This window comes from Mchenga conophoros, linkage group LG9 (assembly GCF_057382185.1).
Source record: "Mchenga conophoros isolate Kocher_MC1m ecotype Shallow Benthic linkage group LG9, M_conophoros_male_GT1.1, whole genome shotgun sequence".
Classification (NCBI taxonomy): domain Eukaryota; kingdom Metazoa; phylum Chordata; class Actinopteri; order Cichliformes; family Cichlidae; genus Mchenga; species Mchenga conophoros.
Genome location: NC_140534.1, coordinates 35,820,249 through 35,837,452, shown reverse-complemented (window position 1 = coordinate 35,837,452; position 17,204 = coordinate 35,820,249). Strand labels below are relative to the sequence as shown.

The 17,204-nt window shown below is 47.4% G+C and overlaps 1 protein-coding gene across 3 annotated transcripts in view; it reads left to right on the top strand.

Moving 5' to 3' along the window:
• The first annotated feature begins 1,843 nt into the window (after positions 1 to 1,843).
• The window catches only part of sugct (succinyl-CoA:glutarate-CoA transferase), a 64,651-nt gene continuing 49,290 nt past the window's right edge, over positions 1,844 to 17,204 (top strand). For 2 of the 3 annotated variants that reach the window (XM_085285749.1, XM_085285746.1), the window contains exons 1-12: positions 1,844 to 2,056; positions 3,268 to 3,316; positions 3,398 to 3,471; positions 3,548 to 3,633; positions 3,839 to 3,889; positions 3,955 to 4,075; positions 5,749 to 5,840; positions 6,818 to 6,961; positions 8,890 to 8,985; positions 15,162 to 15,233; positions 15,337 to 15,434; positions 16,796 to 16,898. In XM_085285749.1, the coding sequence (XP_085141875.1) occupies positions 1,933 to 2,056; positions 3,268 to 3,316; positions 3,398 to 3,471; positions 3,548 to 3,633; positions 3,839 to 3,889; positions 3,955 to 4,075; positions 5,749 to 5,840; positions 6,818 to 6,961; positions 8,890 to 8,985; positions 15,162 to 15,233; positions 15,337 to 15,434; positions 16,796 to 16,898 (1,110 nt within the window). In that variant the 5' untranslated portion in view covers positions 1,844 to 1,932. The remainder of the gene's footprint in view (positions 2,057 to 3,267; positions 3,317 to 3,397; positions 3,472 to 3,547; positions 3,634 to 3,838; positions 3,890 to 3,954; positions 4,076 to 5,748; positions 5,841 to 6,817; positions 6,962 to 8,889; positions 8,986 to 15,161; positions 15,234 to 15,336; positions 15,435 to 16,795; positions 16,899 to 17,204) is intronic. The other variant, XM_085285747.1, reaches the window with a different exon arrangement.

Here is a 17,204-nt window from a genome sequence, read left to right as displayed (position 1 = left end):
TGTTATCTTCATATAAGTCACTTATTAATGTTATGCCTTTTTGTGCCACTGTGGCCAATAAAGTGTTTGTTTACCTATTTTTATTTTGGGGTTGAGCCACAGTGGTGCATATTTTTGAAAGTATGGGGAGAGATTACAGCTCTTGCGAACCTCTTGCCACACCATTTTTGAAAACTTTAAAATAGGGTTGTCTACTCTATTCCCTTTATTGTCCGGTTTTTGAGCCAACACCTCAATGGGAGTGAATGGAAAGACCAGTTCATGTTCCATTAGAACCCAGTCTAGGTGCCCAGTGTTTACACAGCTTGAACATCTCAAATGAGATGCTATAATGTTTTATGTAGGGATAAACCTCCTTTTTGTCTCGGTTGGTACAGTCGACCAGGATTAATCCGCGGTCTACCACCATCCCAAAGAAAGTGTTTTATCATATTATCATATCTTGAGAAAAATTGAGGTGAAATACAAATTGGTATCATTCCAATGAAATAATTGATCAGAGGAGCTACTGCCATCTTTATCGTATTTACTTTGCCCCATAATGTCAAGTTCAGCTTGCTCCATTTCTCCAAATTAGTTTTAATCCTAGTTAGTTTTCCTACATTATCATTCATAATCTCATCGACATTCGGATTAAGTGTTATTCCTAAGTATTCTGTCCATTTTTCTAACACATTGAAATTGAAAGCTGATAATTTCCATTCTCATAGAAATTTGTTTTAAGCCTGAACAATGCATACTCTGCTTTCTTATTATAAATTTCATGAAGATTAAACTTCAATTGGCATATTTTTCTGAAGTTACTCTCTACATAATTTTCTGCTGATTATTTTTCCAAATGACTTATCTGTTTTACCAAAGTCTGTATTTTTTGTTTACTTTCTTTTGCCTTCTTTGAACTATATCCCAGACATTTGCCTCTAATAAAGGCCTTTAGGGTGTCCCATACAGTAGCCAATCTTTCTGTGGTCCCAATATTTACATCCCAAAAAAAGTTAATATCATCTTTTAATGCTGCCACGAATTGTTCATCCCGTAAAAGACTTGGGTTTAGTTTCCACCTGCCCCGATTATATTTCTCAACCTGTAAGTCTATATTTAGTTCTACTGGGGCATGATCTGATAATATGATCATACCTATATCACAGTTACCAGATCAGCGCTCAAACTAGATATTTAAAAATAATCAATTCGGGAATAACTTTTATGAGAATGTGAGTAAAACTTATATTCCCTTTCTAAAGGAAGTACTAGTCTCCAGATATCAACCAACCCGGCTTCCTCTTTAAAGATAGCTGCTGCAGATTTATTTTTTGTACTAGGGCCTAGATTTGCACCACTCCTATCCAAATACTGATCCGGAACCTGATTAAAATCCTCCCAGCACAATCTGGCCCTCAAAATCACCTAATATCTTGATTATTTTGGCAACAAAGTTGGGGTCTTCCCTATTTGGGGCATATATGTTACATAGTATTACTTTCGCACCATTTATAAGTACTTGGAGACATATTACTCGTCCTTCAGTATCTTTAAACTCTCGCAATGGTACACAGTTGATTTTCTTATTAATAAGTATTATAGCTCCACGGCTTTTCCTAGATACAGAGTTATGAAACACCTTCCCAACCCAATCTCGTTTCATTTTCAGGGCTTCTGTTCCATTTTCAAAATGCGTTTCTTGTAAAAATGCTATATCTGCACTACGGGACTTAAGATAGCTTAGGACTTTTTTTCCTTTTAATTGGTGTACTACAACCATTGATATTCCACGTCACAATATTAGGGGCCTTTCAAAGCCAAACATCCACAAACGGCTCTGAAACGAGTCCTAACAGCCGACATACATAAGACTGCGTCTGGGCTGAGTTTTACTTTGAAAGGCTCAGGCCGGAAGCATCGTTCGTGTAGCTTGATGCTAACAGGTGGACGATGTCGGCGTGTGTCGGGGTGCTGAAGCGCCGTCTCGGGGCTCGCTGTCCGGCTGGTATCGCGTCACCGCTGCAGCCGCTGAGATGCCCGGGGGGCGGGCGGTGGGAGTCCAGCACGCGGACAGGTAGGGCCCTGCTGCTAAAGCTAGCCGGCTAATATTAGCCGAACAGTCCAGGTATCCGGTGACAGGACCGATCGGCTCATCGGTAACAAACAGCTGCTCACATGATCAAACCTTGCAGGCGTGCACACAGGTAAATGAGCCTGCATGTTCCGAAGCGTGTTACACTGAAAGGACTTCTGAACTTTGACCTGCTGTTGGTCAAAGTCTGCTCAGGTGTGTGAAGCTGTCGCAGAGCAGCTCCACTTCCGCTGAGTCCAACAAACAGACCTCCCAGTCAGCGGGCTGGAAAAGCGGGAACGTTGGAATAATAAACACACAGAACGTTTTAAAGGGTCCAAATATAATTAGGGTGTGCAATCATTTACAATAACGTAATTATGCTTTAATACACTAACCAGCCACTTTATTAGGTACACTTTAGGTGCACACTAATCAGCCTATCGCAAGGCAGCATTTCGGTGCATCATGATGAAGAGCAGATTTAGGGAACTTTGAGTGATTCAGGAACTGCTGCTCAGCTGAGATCTCCACACAGACATCCCTGAGCTCACATCCAGCAAGCAGCAGGTCTGGCAGGAAGTGACCTGCTGAGGTCAGAGGAGTGTCACTCCTGTGAGTACGAACAGGAAGCTGAGGCTCCAGCTCACACAGACTCACAAACAGACAGCAGAAGATGGAGAAAGGTTTCCTGCTGTGCTCGGCTCAGAGTTTAAAGCCTGGATCCGTCCTGCCTGTGTCAGAGCTCAGCCTGCTGCTGTGATGCTGTGGAGGTCTGTCAGCACCACCTGAGCGTCAGTGCTGCTGCTGACCTCAGCTTTGGGATGTGGAGGATAATGATGTCATGGTGATGTCATGTTAACGTGGACTAAAATCTAAGGAATGCTTTCACCCTGTTGCGTCTGTGACATGAGGAATTAAAGCAGCTCTGAACACGAACCAGAGAAGATGTGCAGGATGCAGAGGGGTCTGCTCCTCCTGCTTTATACTTCTGCTGCTGGGTCTGAGAACCCAGCTGCTGTCAGGCTGATCTGTGCTTTCACTTCACACTCAGAGTGAGTCCGGCCCGCAGGTGTGCCGCCTCTGGCCCACAGATATTTAACAAAGCTCAAACAGAGTTTCAGCTGTTCTCATCTGAAGCAGGAACACTGTCTACCTGTCAGGAACACCAAAGCTGACTCTCCTCCTCTTTGGGATTCTCGTCTGAATTTCAGGTGAAACCCTTCGGCCACTAGAGGGCGTCAGAGTCCTGGACCTGACCAGGTGAGTGTGAGCGCTGCAGTAACACTCTGAGTTGTTGGCAGTGTGGAGGCTCAGCACTAACGTGGATGTTCATGTTTGCAGAGTTCTGGCCGGGCCCTTCGCCTCCATGATCCTCGGAGACCTCGGAGCCCAGGTGATCAAAGTGGAGAGACCAGGTGAGCGCTGGGCCTCATTCCTGCCCCGCTGTGAGCAAAGCATTGTGGGATAGTGTTTGTGCGTTTTGTCAAACAGGTGCAGGTGACGACACCAGAGCCTGGGGTCCTCCGTTTGTGGCGTCAGAGAGCGCCTACTTCCTCAGCGTGAACCGGAACAAGAAGGTTGGTGTGTGAGCGCCGAGTCGGCACAAACACATTCATTAGAAACAGTTTAAGCATCAGCAGGACTCTGACAGGGTTCAGTCTGCAAACTAGAAGGTGTTCAGCTGTAAACAGAGCAAACATGTCAAACGTCAGCCTCCCTCGCTCACCTGACGCCGATGCTTCATCCGTGTTTGGGATAATTTGGGATGAACTGTGATTTCAGAGCATCGCCGTGGACCTGAAACATCCCAGAGGAGCACAGATCGTCCAGCAGGTACGACACAGTGACCAGGTCTCTGTTTCTGCCTCAGCCTGTTCCACTCTCTGGTTGTGTGTCAGCTCGCAGGAGTGTGTGACGTGCTGCTGGAAAACTACGTGCCGGGGAAACTCCGTCAGATGGGTTTGGGATACGAGCAGCTGAGCGGACTCAACCCTCGGCTCGTCTACTGCTCCATAACAGGTAACAGTTTTTAACAGGCTTACATGTGTTTCCAGGTGTGTCTGAGGAACCTTTAAAGGAGTGGAAAAATGGAGCTGATAGGCTCCACCCACTCAAGTCACATGATTCAAGGACTGTGGAACGTCCAGTATTGATGGATTTAGGAGCTGTGGAAACACACCTCCACCTCCTGCAGTTCTCCCTCTGAGCCACTAGATGGGGTCAGACTCCACAGTATGAACAGACTTCCTGCCGGAGCGCTCTGCTTCCTGTCTGCAGGCTGTGATGTTACAGCACAGGAGAGGTGGAGGTGTGCTCTGCAGAGAAGAGAAGCAAGACAGAGCAGAGGTGGTGAAGGTGGAGGAGTTTAAATACCTGCGGTCAACCAGCCACAGAGAGCAGGCAGGGTGGAGACGAGTGTGACAGAAGGACAGCTCAGAGTCAGAGAGGTGGAGGTAGTCTGAGCACGTGCAGAGGGGGGAGGGTGGAGCTGCTCAGAGGAAGTTCATGGATGTCTGCAAACAGGAATCTGTGTGTCACTCTTCCACAGGGTGACTCTTCCTCTCCACACGAGCACTAATAAGGTTCACTCCACTCCTCGGGTGGGGTAAAGAGCTGTGACCCTGCAGGGTGGAGCGAGGATTTGGGCAGAGTGCCGTTAAAACCCGTCCGTCAGGAGAGCTGATGGAAAATGTGTTGAGAATAAACGAGCGACATAAACGATGAAGGAGTTTCATTCTCTCTGCTCCGCCTCCTTTCTTCTGTTTTCTTTCCATTTCCTGTTTGTGTCCTTTGCCCTCATTCCTCTCCGTGTCGCTCTCACTGCTCCAGCCCCTCCCGTCCTTTATTGAGGAGAAATGAACTACATTACCCAGGAGGCCTCATTAAGCTGCAGCAGCTGGATGCAGTGGGCAGATTTACGGCCTGGTTTCATCCTGAGCTTTCGGAGCGACGTCCTGGACGTTTGTCCCGCAGAGCAAAGAGCAGCAGCAGGTTTAAGTTCTGGTGTCACTTCCACAGGAAGAACCGGTCCACAGAGTGTGGATCTTCCATGTGTTCATCAGCTCGTTGACATTTAAACAGGCGCTTCACAAAACATGGACATAAAACCTGCATGTTCTTTAATGTCCAGCAGGGGGCGACTCGTAGAGCAAAGCCTGACTGTACAGACATTTATGGGGAACAGAGTTTACTGCTCAGCTGATCTGAGGTCAGCAGACACTCCTGATGAGTTCACGGTCCGAGTCGCTGGTTTCAGGTGTGATCGAATGAAAAGCTCGACCCCACCAGAGACGACAAGGACAGATGTTTAGATGTGCACGTACGACGTGCACGGAGCCGCGCACTGACATCGTTCTCCTGCAGATGTTCGCTCAGCGAGCCTCGGAGGTCACGGCTGTTTCTCAGGCTGTCTGTGGCTGCTTATCATTTTCAAAGTCTTTGTGGGATTTTTCTTTGTTTCCTGATATAAAGCGAGCTTTGAGCTCGGACTGTTTAGGAAATCCGTCTTGTTGTTTAGTCACAGCTGCAGACTCAACATCAGCTGGAATGTGGTTTTCCTGTAAGAGGAGACGCCGAGAGGCCGATGGTTTGATTCCCTGCTGTGTTTTCACTCAGGTCAGAGAGAAACCAGACCACTGGCACCGAGGCAGTAATGTGTGTGTGTGTGTGTGTGTGTGTGTGTGTGCGCTCAGGCTACGGACAGACCGGTCCTCACGCTCAGAGTCCAGGGTACGACTCCATCGCCTCGGCAGTGTCAGGGATGATGCACGTCACCGGGCCCGAGGTCAGACTCAGACCGCACATGCTCAGTAACGTCCTGATCCTGCTGAGCATGAACAGGTTTCCATGTCTTTACAAATGAAACACTTGTGATGTTACTGTCAGACTCTGACCTGATGTCTGGCTTCACTTTACAGAACTTTGCGACGCGGCTGTAGAAATATCAGCACGCAGGAAGTGCAGAAAGTGAACTTCAAATTAAAATGTTAAACATTTTCTTGGCTCGTCATCGTAGCTGAGAATGTAAACACTGTGAAACAGTCTTCAGGATGCAGATATTTTATTTCAAAATAAAAGCCAGGCACATGAAACTTACGGTCATGAACAGATGAAGAATGTTGAAGCAGTTTAGAGTTTCTTTGATTTACTAGTTACTGAATGAAACTTTATGTCCTCACAGTTCGACTCACCCCTCGTTTCTCTGTTTTCCTTCCAAGCAGCCAGAACTTCTTGTATTGTTTGAGTGGCTCCAGCTTCCTGAAGCTCTTTCAGTTCTTCTGTAAACATTGGCTGCTTCATGTCTCACCTTCAGTCCAGTCCTTGTACCCGAGCATTTTCCTCGGGGGACGACCAGTGTTGTGCACAGAACAGACACCAGGTTTAAATGTGACCTTTAGGCTCTTTACTCCCACACATCACTTGATCCTCTTTAGCAGAGTGAGGCCTGCAGACCTCTGACAGCCCTGTCCTACAGAAAGAGGCACAGATAGAAACAAACATGCTCACACCAAATGTTCAGCTTCAGGCTTGTTGTTGTGCAAACTCAGCGTTCCTTATTTCCTGTGTTTGTACTTTCATACATAATAATGAGACAGATTTCCTTAGTATATGAAACGAGGGGTGGCTCAAGACTTTTGCACAGGATTAATCTGGAATAAGTCCTTGTAAATCTCAGCACTGACAGGAAGTACTGACTCTGACGCGTTCACAGCACGTCAGCTTTCTGGATCATCTCCCATAATCCTCTGTTTCTGCTGGCAGGGCGGCGACCCGGTGCGTCCGGGAGTCGCCATGACGGACTTGGCGACGGGGCTGTACGCACACGGAGCTGTCATGGCCGCCCTGCTGCAACGGCAGAAGACGGGCAGAGGAGTTCACATCGACTGCAACCTGCTGTCATCACAGGTAAAACCACCTGACGATGAGCCAATCAGCTCTCAGTATTCTCCACAGGTGAATGCAGTGTAAGAGACGCCAGCAGACCAGCGGGTACTCCAGGTGCTGAGAGGAAGTGATGTACAGGTGGGGGCGCTGTGACGCTCAGCTGGCAGCTGAAACCCACTCAGGTGACACACAAGCTCAGTCAGAGCCTCAGGACACATCAGCTGAGCAGACGCTCTTACCTGCAGCAGGTACGGCGCTGTGTTCAGGGTCAGCTGGTAAATGAAAGCGCTGAGGCTGGCTGATCGATGGAGTGTTTGTGACGGTGCAGATAAGCAGTCGCTGCAGCTGTGTGTGGAGCAGGAAGGTGGAGGCATTGGAACAAGCCTGTGATTTATCCTGATCCGTTTAAACAGACGCGTCAGTGTTTCTCTGACTGTTTAAATGAAGCGAGCGATTCTTAATCCTGCAACCACCCGGACTCGGAGACGGACGGGACCCGCGTCCCGCTTGGACCCGGCACCTCCCGGGGTGCGTTTGATTTGCAGTGTCAGGACGCGCTGCTTGTCTGACAGTGTTGCTTTTAAAGGCATGTTTTATGTTTTCTGCATTCTCATTTTTCACCTCTCTGGCTGGGAAAGGCGCTGCGATGCGACCGAGTTCAGCTCGTTTCAGGACTTTATGATCCTGCAGAGAGTCTCAGTCTGCAGTTTAGAAACAAACACGCAGAAACAGCTGCTTCGGCCTGAAAGCGCTGGGCAGCTCAGCGGGGTCGTGTTTGGACAGAAAGGGACAGATGATGGGATGACATGTGGATAAAAGTTAACGTGTGTCTCGCTGAGTTTTGGTCCAGCATGCGGGACCGGAGCAGCGTCCGTGCTCCTCAGCACCGACCTGCCAAGAAGATTCATAAACACCACCAACAAACACCAACCAGCATCCTGAGCTCCAACCTTTAAATTTAACCCATGAACAGAAATGTTACCTGAAGTCTGGACTCACGATGAAGGATGATGATGAATATGACTGCATACACCAATCTGTAGCACGCCTCCTGTGATTGGTTAACAAGGCTGTGAGGTTCTGATCCTTGCGGTCGAGTCTTGAGGCTGCTACAAATAAAATACCCACAATCCCCCTCTTAAATCCCACTGCATTCCTGTCTGAAGTGCTGCGACCACAGGCATGCCGGCCGCAGTGCGAACAATGAGCGCGCACAGCGCTCTGATCCGAATCCGTGTGGAGCGTGTGAGCGTCGGGGGATGGAACCGCTACGAGCTGCCTGCAGGTCCCACAGAGCTTCAGGCGCAGGAGAGTCAAACAGTCTGAAGCTCAGCTTGAAGCAGTCGTGGTGAGTCAGAGGAAGTCAGTGTCATGCAGAAGAATAGTTTGATAAGAAGATAAAAACCTGTCAGCACCCTGACCCGGGAGGGGAGGGGGGGTGTCATCCTTGAAGCTTCGTTTGTAGAAGAACAACAGAAACCGTCCACGAGCGTCTCTGCAGCGACTCGCTGCAGTTTGAGTCAGGTGATCGTGATGTGGCTGAAGTGCAGATTCTTTGATTCAAGTTGATGAAGGGAAATATTGAAGTAACCCTTCAGGTGTCTGTGAGCAGCACACACACCTCACAGCATCATGTGACTCGCTGAGGCAGGCGTGTCGGTGAAGACGTTGGAGAAGCTTTAACCTCATCGTTACCTGCTGGTGAAATAAAGCTGACAGGGTCCAATAATTGTTTTATAAATTCATGACCCTGACTAACCGTGATGTTTCCAGACTCGGTGACCGTGTTAAACTCTGCAGCTTCATCATCATGTTTGTAAGTGTGATCCATGATGTGCCTTCATCACGCTGCTGATATTTGCAGCAGCTCTTCAGACGCTGAGGAGAGATCAGCTGTTAGCGCCCGTGTGACCGGGCTCAGGTGTAACTGCCGCCTCTCTCTCTCTCAGGTTTCCTGTCTCAGCCATATTGCTGCTAACTACCTGAATGCGGGGAAGGAGGCGAGGCGCTGGGGGACGGCCCACGAGAGCATCGTACCTTACCAGGTAACACCTTCAACTGGCCACTATCTAACAATAACTTTATTGATATCACACCTGCAACACAGAGAAAAGACAGAAAAAACCTCAGGAAATATAACATTGAATCAACATTGTTAGATAATAAAAGAATAAAACGGTGACGTCAGGAAAACAGAAGAAAACTGAAAAGTGATGCACGAATATTAAATAATGATGAGCTGATCTCAGCTGTGACGACGGCAGCAGAACAAAGGGTTGAACTTTATAATGTGGCCAGTCAGTCCTTTCTAATTAAACAGAGTTTAAGTGTCATTGTTATACTTACAGGTGGCTGCACTAGAATCAGGTTTCATAGGAAACAAAGGAGTCATTATGGTGTGATTTCCTGCTGATTCAGCAGAAACATGTTTCTCTATCTTACATAGTAAGCATGTTGTAGTTCTCAGGGCCGTGTTGTGGTTTGACCTTTAACCTTTGGGAAAGGAGACAGACTCTACTGTAGGAACATTTAAGAGCAGCACTTACATGTAGCTACAGTAGAGTCACAAACCAGAGTTTACACAGACGTGTCCGCTCTTCTGTCACTGCGATGTTACGGTTTAACAGCGTTTAGCCTCTAAAACGCGCCTCAGCCGGATGATCGAAGCGCGTCATTGGTCGGCGAGCCGTGAGCCAGCTGACTGCGTGGCTCTTCTTCTCTGGTGTCTCTTTGAGCGTCTCTGCCAGCTGTAGTTCTGGTGTGTTTGACAGTTTCCCTCCAGGCTTGAGGAGACTCTGTGAGCTTGTTTGTTATTAACAGACTTTATTGCATCTGCGGGAGGAACACACGTCTCTGACGCCAGAAACTGCTTCAGACTAAGATGGGCTGAATTACACTTTCAGGGTCTCGGCGCGGCAGCAGACACGCTCTGACCTCCCTCTCTCCGGCCACACCCTCCAGCTTTGTTGGTGCAGATTTACGGATCTGAGAGTTTTCTCAGAGCTTCTAACATCCAAATATACGAGTCTCAGGCGTGAGCGTTGTCAGAGGAAGAGCTGTTTGAGATCTGAGGAAGTCCTGAGAGTTGACGTCAAGAGAAGGACGGAGCAGGACGAGCTTTGAGCCATAAATCAGATGGACAATTATCAAACAATTAGAAGTGATTAGTGTCATCTTAAACGTTTTGTGTCACACTGCCGCCTGGGTGGAAGTGATTTCCAGTTCTCCTTAAACCAACCACACAGGCGGCTCTGCTCGTGTTGCACTTTTTGTCTTAAACCACTTTAAAGGTCACAAACGTCTCTTCGAGGCCATCGCGTTGGTTCTTGATATCAACAGAGTGTGTCCATCCTCCAGGCTGTCACTGTAACAAATGACAGTTTCTTTTCCTGATCACATTTGAAGGTTCATAAAAGCACGAGAGAGCAGAGTTAGAGCTGTTTCTCTTCTCCCTCGGCTTCTCTGTGGTGTCGTTAAATGTGAATTATCTGTTTCTGCAAGGTTCAAAGCGCTCGGGGTTTTGGCTGGATGGAAATCAGCAGATGCAGACTGAACACAAACCAACCCATGCAGGAAACCCTGATTAAAATATAAAACTAAATAAAGAGAAGCAGCAGCTGGAACCGCTCCTGCTTCACGGAGTTTCATATTGAACTGAAAACTGCTGTCAGGCAGCACAAAGTTGTTTCAGAGACTTTTAAAAATCATCTTTGAGCTGACAAGAATACTTAATGACGAGGTGGGCGTGGCAATGGGCAGATTTACAGGGAGGTTAAAGTAGATCCCGGACGAGCTCCCAAACTATGTTCTACATACTCCAACAGCATCAACTCAGTCGGAGCATCTCTGATAATTAACCTGCTTGTAACCTGTAAGACCGGTCGGAGTGGGCACGCTCCGTTTTGTGTAACTATTTTTAAATCCCTGTACAACTGCAACCGTGTAAGCTAGCACAATAATTTTAGTTGCATATGAAACCGGAGGAGTTGTACTTACATCTTATGCCATCAGCTTGTGCTCGGTCACGGTTTCCTTCCACATAAAGCTTTGCAAAATTTCGTAAAAAGTATTTGCAGCAACATAAACATAATATTCCAGAAACACGCTTTGCCGATCCGATCAGCTGTTCATAACACCTCCTACGTTGGAATAGACGCCAGCGCAAACTATCGCGTGTCCGCCATGACCTGCCCGAAACCGGAAGTGACATCATTTTCACGGAAAATGTAGTTTTTTACTTTCAGGGCCTTATAAGCCTATACTGGTGTTTTTATAAGTCATGCTTGACTTTTAGCTTCCCTGAATAGTTTCTGGGATGCTTAGAACTCAAACTGCACTGCTGGAAATAGTTTATTTTCATGCACACGCTGTTTTTTTGCAAATTAGCATTATAATATTTATTTTGCTTTTCCCTGCAGGGCATAAAAATTGGTGTATCTCAAAAATAAAACTTTGAAGACACTCAAAATAAATTTCCTGTGGCTAGAAACTATTTTGTGCAACTTTTTTGTATTTACAGTTTTGAGGAATAAAACTGGAAATATATGCAAATAAAAACAAAAATGATTTTCAATTTTTTTTTTGTAGTTTATTGCACTGTTTTGCAATTTATGTAGTTTCTATGAACTTAAAGCATAAATATTAATAAAATTGGGGCTATAATGGTTGTATTGATGTATAGCAACTTGAAATGCTCCCAAAAATGGCTCCACAGCATGTAAAATATAAAGATAAGCTCTGGCAGACTTGGCTCTGTGGTAGGTCTTAAAGTTACGATGCGTTGACTTGGATCAGGCTCGTGTCTCTTTAACGTGTTGCAGTTCTTTGTATTGTTTTTGCTGTCTGACTACTTTTAAAAGTGTTTCTAAAACATGCCAGTTTTATTTTGTTTGCTTAGATTATTTTACTTTGCACGCAAAAACAAAATGATTTCACAAAAACTTATTAGCTTCCCTGATGCTAACGGTCAGCAGTGTGTCCTGTTTGCTGGGTAACCGCCTGCAGTCGTCTCCTGAGCGATCACACATCCTTCTATCTTCATCATTCCTCCCACCTCGATGAGATTCCCAGACACTGAATTGTCACCAGAACATACTGCCACCACTGTGCTTCACTGTGGGGATGCTCCTTTGGGTCGTAGCCCGTCTCCTTTCTCCAAACTCTGTGCACGAAGCTCTGCTTTCATCTGATCTGACCAAAGTACACTGCAGTCTGTAGAATCTGCATAGAGTCAGCATACCTCAGTGCGACATGCAGAAGTGGACTATTTCCCGGTCTGCAGCCTCTCAGTGCATCCCTGTGCGATTCCCGACTCGGCTGAGTCATCCACGAGTGTCTCTTCAGTGGTTCTGGGCTCTTTAGACTCACTCGTTTTGAAATCTTTGCTTGGTTCTGCCCAGTCTGTTCTCGGTGACAGTCTTTGGATTTCTTGATGATGCTTCCCTCTGCAGTCCTTCACACATGGAAAAGCCGAGACAACTTTGTATGTTTGTCTTTGTGAGCATTAAATTCTTCTAAAGTCTAAACTGATTTCTTTGGCATGAAGCTTCCTCAGTGACGGCTCAAACCCTGGCTGGGGTTTGTAAAACAGGAAGATAACCCTCAGATTTAACATTCAGCTGTAACTGAACCTGACCCCACGCTCGGACCCTGCTCGATCCAGCCACCTGAATCTTTAAAAGTCCTTAACTCTGATGTTTTCTTCATTTCGGGTTCCTGGAACTCATTTCAATAAAATGAACCATTAACTGTTATTACTGTCAGATAAGTAGAAATGAATAAATAAAGAACTTCTTCACATTCACTCGTGTTTTCTATCCGCCGTCAGTCTGCTTCACATTACTGACTCAGCCTGAGGGAGATGTTGCTGTTATTATGGAGGGTCATGACTCACATGTGGACGCGCACACACACACACACACACACACACACACACACACACACACACACACACACACACACACACACACACACACACACACACACAGTGCGTGATGTTTTCTCCTTCCTCTGGCGGCTCGATTCTTGTGGTCACCATCTCTAACCAGCCGCAGCTTTATCGTCCGACACTGTTTTAATCCTCGTGTGAACCGGCTTACCCACAATGCAGCGTTCCCTCACCCTCCTCCCACCCCCAAAGCCGCCAGAGATGAAAGCGGAGCCGACGGGTTCTCCGGAGATCACGACAGTCGGAACAACAGAATTACTGGTGTTGTGGTTGCGGCTTTGCGAGGAAGATGTTAGAGCTGAAGAAGCCATCCGTTCCCCTGTCGACGCTTTTTAAGTTCACATCTGATTTCTGAGATGGTTCAATTTCAAAAAAACAGAGACATCCGCCGTGCCAGAGAGGAGACTTCAGAGGATCGGAGGTTGAACTCGGACGATAATCTGTCTGCAGACGAGTTGTCGGAGAAGCAGGACTTCCAGGACTACAGCTGCACTCAGAGCTACAGCGTGTCCACACTGTGGAATCTAATTCTGAATTTACATTTGTGTTAGGATAAAACTTCAAACAATGAAAACAAGACCGCACATGAAAGAAACTTCTAATAAATTCTAGTTCACACAGACATGTTAAAGCACCATTTCTTACAGATAGTCGATAAATACCAAAGTCAAAGGCGCTCAGACAAACATCGGCTGTCCCGGCTGGAGAGATGCACAGACATGATGCACTGGGCTGTGAAATAAACCGAACACACCGTGCTGGTTCAACACGGACCAATCCAAACCTGGGTGATGTTGACTCAGCACGCTGGATGGTGCTAGCAACCCCATCAGTTTCTTTTTGCCAATTAGCCTCGGAAACCACATGCGGTAGCATCTACCTGTCAGTCAAAGAAGCCACGCCCCCAATAATGCAAACTTTACACAACTTAAACAGGTGAGTAAACAAACCGTTTGTGTGTCAGGCTGTAAACGTGTTTATTTCTGCTCCAACGTTTTAAGGGGACTGGCTCGCTGCCGGAGCCTCTGGTGGACATCAGGGGAACTGCAGTGTTTGGCACATGTGCAGTAGATGAAAGCAGCGACTGTGGAACATCAGGAAATGTCCTTTGAAACTAAAACTAGCAGCTGGAGGAGCCTAAAAATTAAAAAATGTAAATATGTGAAGGTCAGCAGCTTCAGGTCTGCAGCCAGCAGGGGGCAGAAGCCGCCCGCTGCGACCTCTCTGAGGACTGTTTGAGGTTTTGTGGGTGAATGTCCCATCGCAGCCCTGTGTGGACTGCATTACCCACAATTCCCTGGAGGGTGAGATGAAACCGAAGCAGCAGTGTGACTGAGGGGTTAGTGGTCTGAATGCACACACAGCGCAGCGGGACGTGGCCGCCGCCGAGTGTGTGCGCTGTGATGTATGACAGCTGCTCTGCTGCTGCTTTCATGTGGTGAAGAGTTTTTATTACAGGCACTTCAGTGAGCGAGGAAGAGGAGGAGAAGATGAGCGGGGAGATTAGAGGAGGAGGAAGGCCTCCATCGGCTGGCCTTTTGAGGAGGTTTCCTCTGGTGGGCTTCGGGTTATTAACGCTGATCCTTCATGATCTCACCACCTTTTATTTAATCAGAGTAAATTTCATATCTACCTGCTGGGAAGCATCGACTTAATGAAAATGATTTCATTCCCCACAGTCGGCAGCACAAAGTCAGCGTCTGCTGCTTCAGAACTTCCTAAAGTCCTGGGAAGTTGTTCTACCGGAGTCCTGAAACTTATTTCTTTGATCGTGTGTTAGTGTATCGAGTTTCTGCTCTTCTCTCGTGCTCTGCCATCTGCAGCACAACACAAACATGTTGCACTGCAGTGAAAAAAACCTGACCTGAAGCACATCGATGTAGTTGTTGAAGTCCAGCTCAGTCAGCCAGGCTGTCCCAGCGTCTTTTCACTTTGAACCTGTGAAAAACAAAAGCTGAGCAGACGTGAAGTCAGAGGTGTCCCATCAGCTTTAAGGCGGTGCCCACATCACTCATGCAGTAACCTGTGAAGAGATGGAGGGGAGCGCGTTCAACTTCCGCACAAGAGAAAACACGTTCATATTTATGTTGGAGGAAGTCTAGCTGCACTAATATTCATGCTTCATCATTTTGGATTATACACAAGCTGAGCAGAGGTATGGACGTGAATGTAAGAGCCTGTCAGAGGTTAGACGTGTGCGGTTGTGAGCGTGCTGTCAGAGGTTTCTATCAGACTGAAACGTCGCTGTGTTCATGTTGTGTGTTTTTCTTTCAGGGCTTCAAAACCAAAGACGGGCACATCGTTGTGGCTGCGGGCAATGAAAAGCAGTTTGTCCGAGTCTGCCAGGTGAGTCCGTTTACCTGTACGGACACAGACATGCTACCACGGAAACAGCTGGCTTGAAGAATGTTTCTCCCACTCACTCTCTGCTGTCTGTGGAAATCTGCAGGTCATGGAGCTGACGGAGCTGACGGAGGAGCCCAAGTACAAAAGCAACAAGCTGAGAGTCGAGAACCGCAAACAGCTGCTGCACACACTGTCACAGAGGTACACACACACACACACACACACACACACACACACACACACTGTCACAGAGGTACACACACACACACAAACACACACTGTCAGAGAGGTACACACACACACACATACACACACACACACACTGTCAGAGAGGTACACACACACACACACACTGTCAGAGAGGTACACACACACACACACACACTGTTACAGAGGTACACACACACGCGCGCACACACACACATACGCACACACACACACATACGCACACACACACTGTCAGAGAGGTACACACGCACACACACACTGTTACAGAGGTACACACACACACACACACTGTCACAGAGGTACACACACACGCGCGCACACACACACATACGCACACACACACTGTCAGAGAGGTACACACACACGCGCGCACACACACACACACGCACACACACACTGTTACAGAGGTACACACGCACACACACACTGTCACAGAGGTACGCACACACGCACACACACACTGTCAGAGAGGTACACACGCACACACACACTGTCACAGAGGTACGCACACACACACACACTGTCACAGAGGTACACACACGCGCACACACACACATACGCACACACACACTGTCACAGAGGTACGCACACGCGCACACACACACACACACACACACACGCACACACACACTGTCACAGAGGTACACACACGCGCACACACACACATACGCACACACACACTGTCACAGAGGTACACACGCACACTGTCACAGAGGTACACACACGCGCACACACACACACACACACACACACACACTGTCACAGAGGTACACACACGCGCACACACACACACACACACACTGTCACAGAGGTACACACACACTGGGAGGTGTCTGTCAGGTGTCTCTTCCTGTTGAAAAAGAGTTCTTCTTCCACGTGGTTGCCAAGTTGTTCACTGTCATCATCATCAGGAGCCCTGAGGTCCTTGGTAAATGGTAAATGGTAAATGGCCTGTATTTATATAGCGCTTTACTAGTCCCTAAGGACCCCAAAGCGCTTTACATATCCAGTCATCCACCCATTCATACACTGGTGATGGCAGCTACATTGTAGCCACAGCCACCCTGGGGCGCACTGACAGAGGCGAGGCTGCCGGACACTGGCGCCACCGGGCCCTCTGACCACCACCAGTAGGCAACGGGTGAAGTGTCTTGCCCAAGGACACAACGACCGAGACTGTCCAAGCCGGGGCTCAAACCGGCAACCTTCCGATTACAAGACGAACTCCCAACTCTTGAGCCACGATCGGCCTAGAACAGTGATGAAGAGACAGGACAGTTTGACCAATCAGAACATGTTTTAGGTAAACGTTATCCTCTTCATCTGTCTGTCAGGTTCCTGCAGGAGACCACGGCTGATTGGCTGAAGAAGTTCAAGGGCTCAGGTGTTCCAGTTGGGCCAATCAACAGCATTCAAGAAGTGTTCTCCGAGCCACAGGTCAGTGACGACACTCATCCTCCGTCTGTGGTTGAGTGGAGTAGGGCTGGGCAATATGGCCTAAAATCCATATCACGGTATAATTTGAAGCATGTGCTGTAACGATATATATCGCGATATATTCTTTTCTTGTGTGTAACATATTTAACACACTATAAGGCGCACTTAAAATCCTTTAATTTTCTCAAAAATCGACAGAGCGCCTTATGTATGAATTCTGGTTGTGCTTACTGACCTCGAACCGATTTTATGTGCTACACGGCGCTCACAAATCTGTCAAAAAATGTTTACGACTTTGCTAAGCTA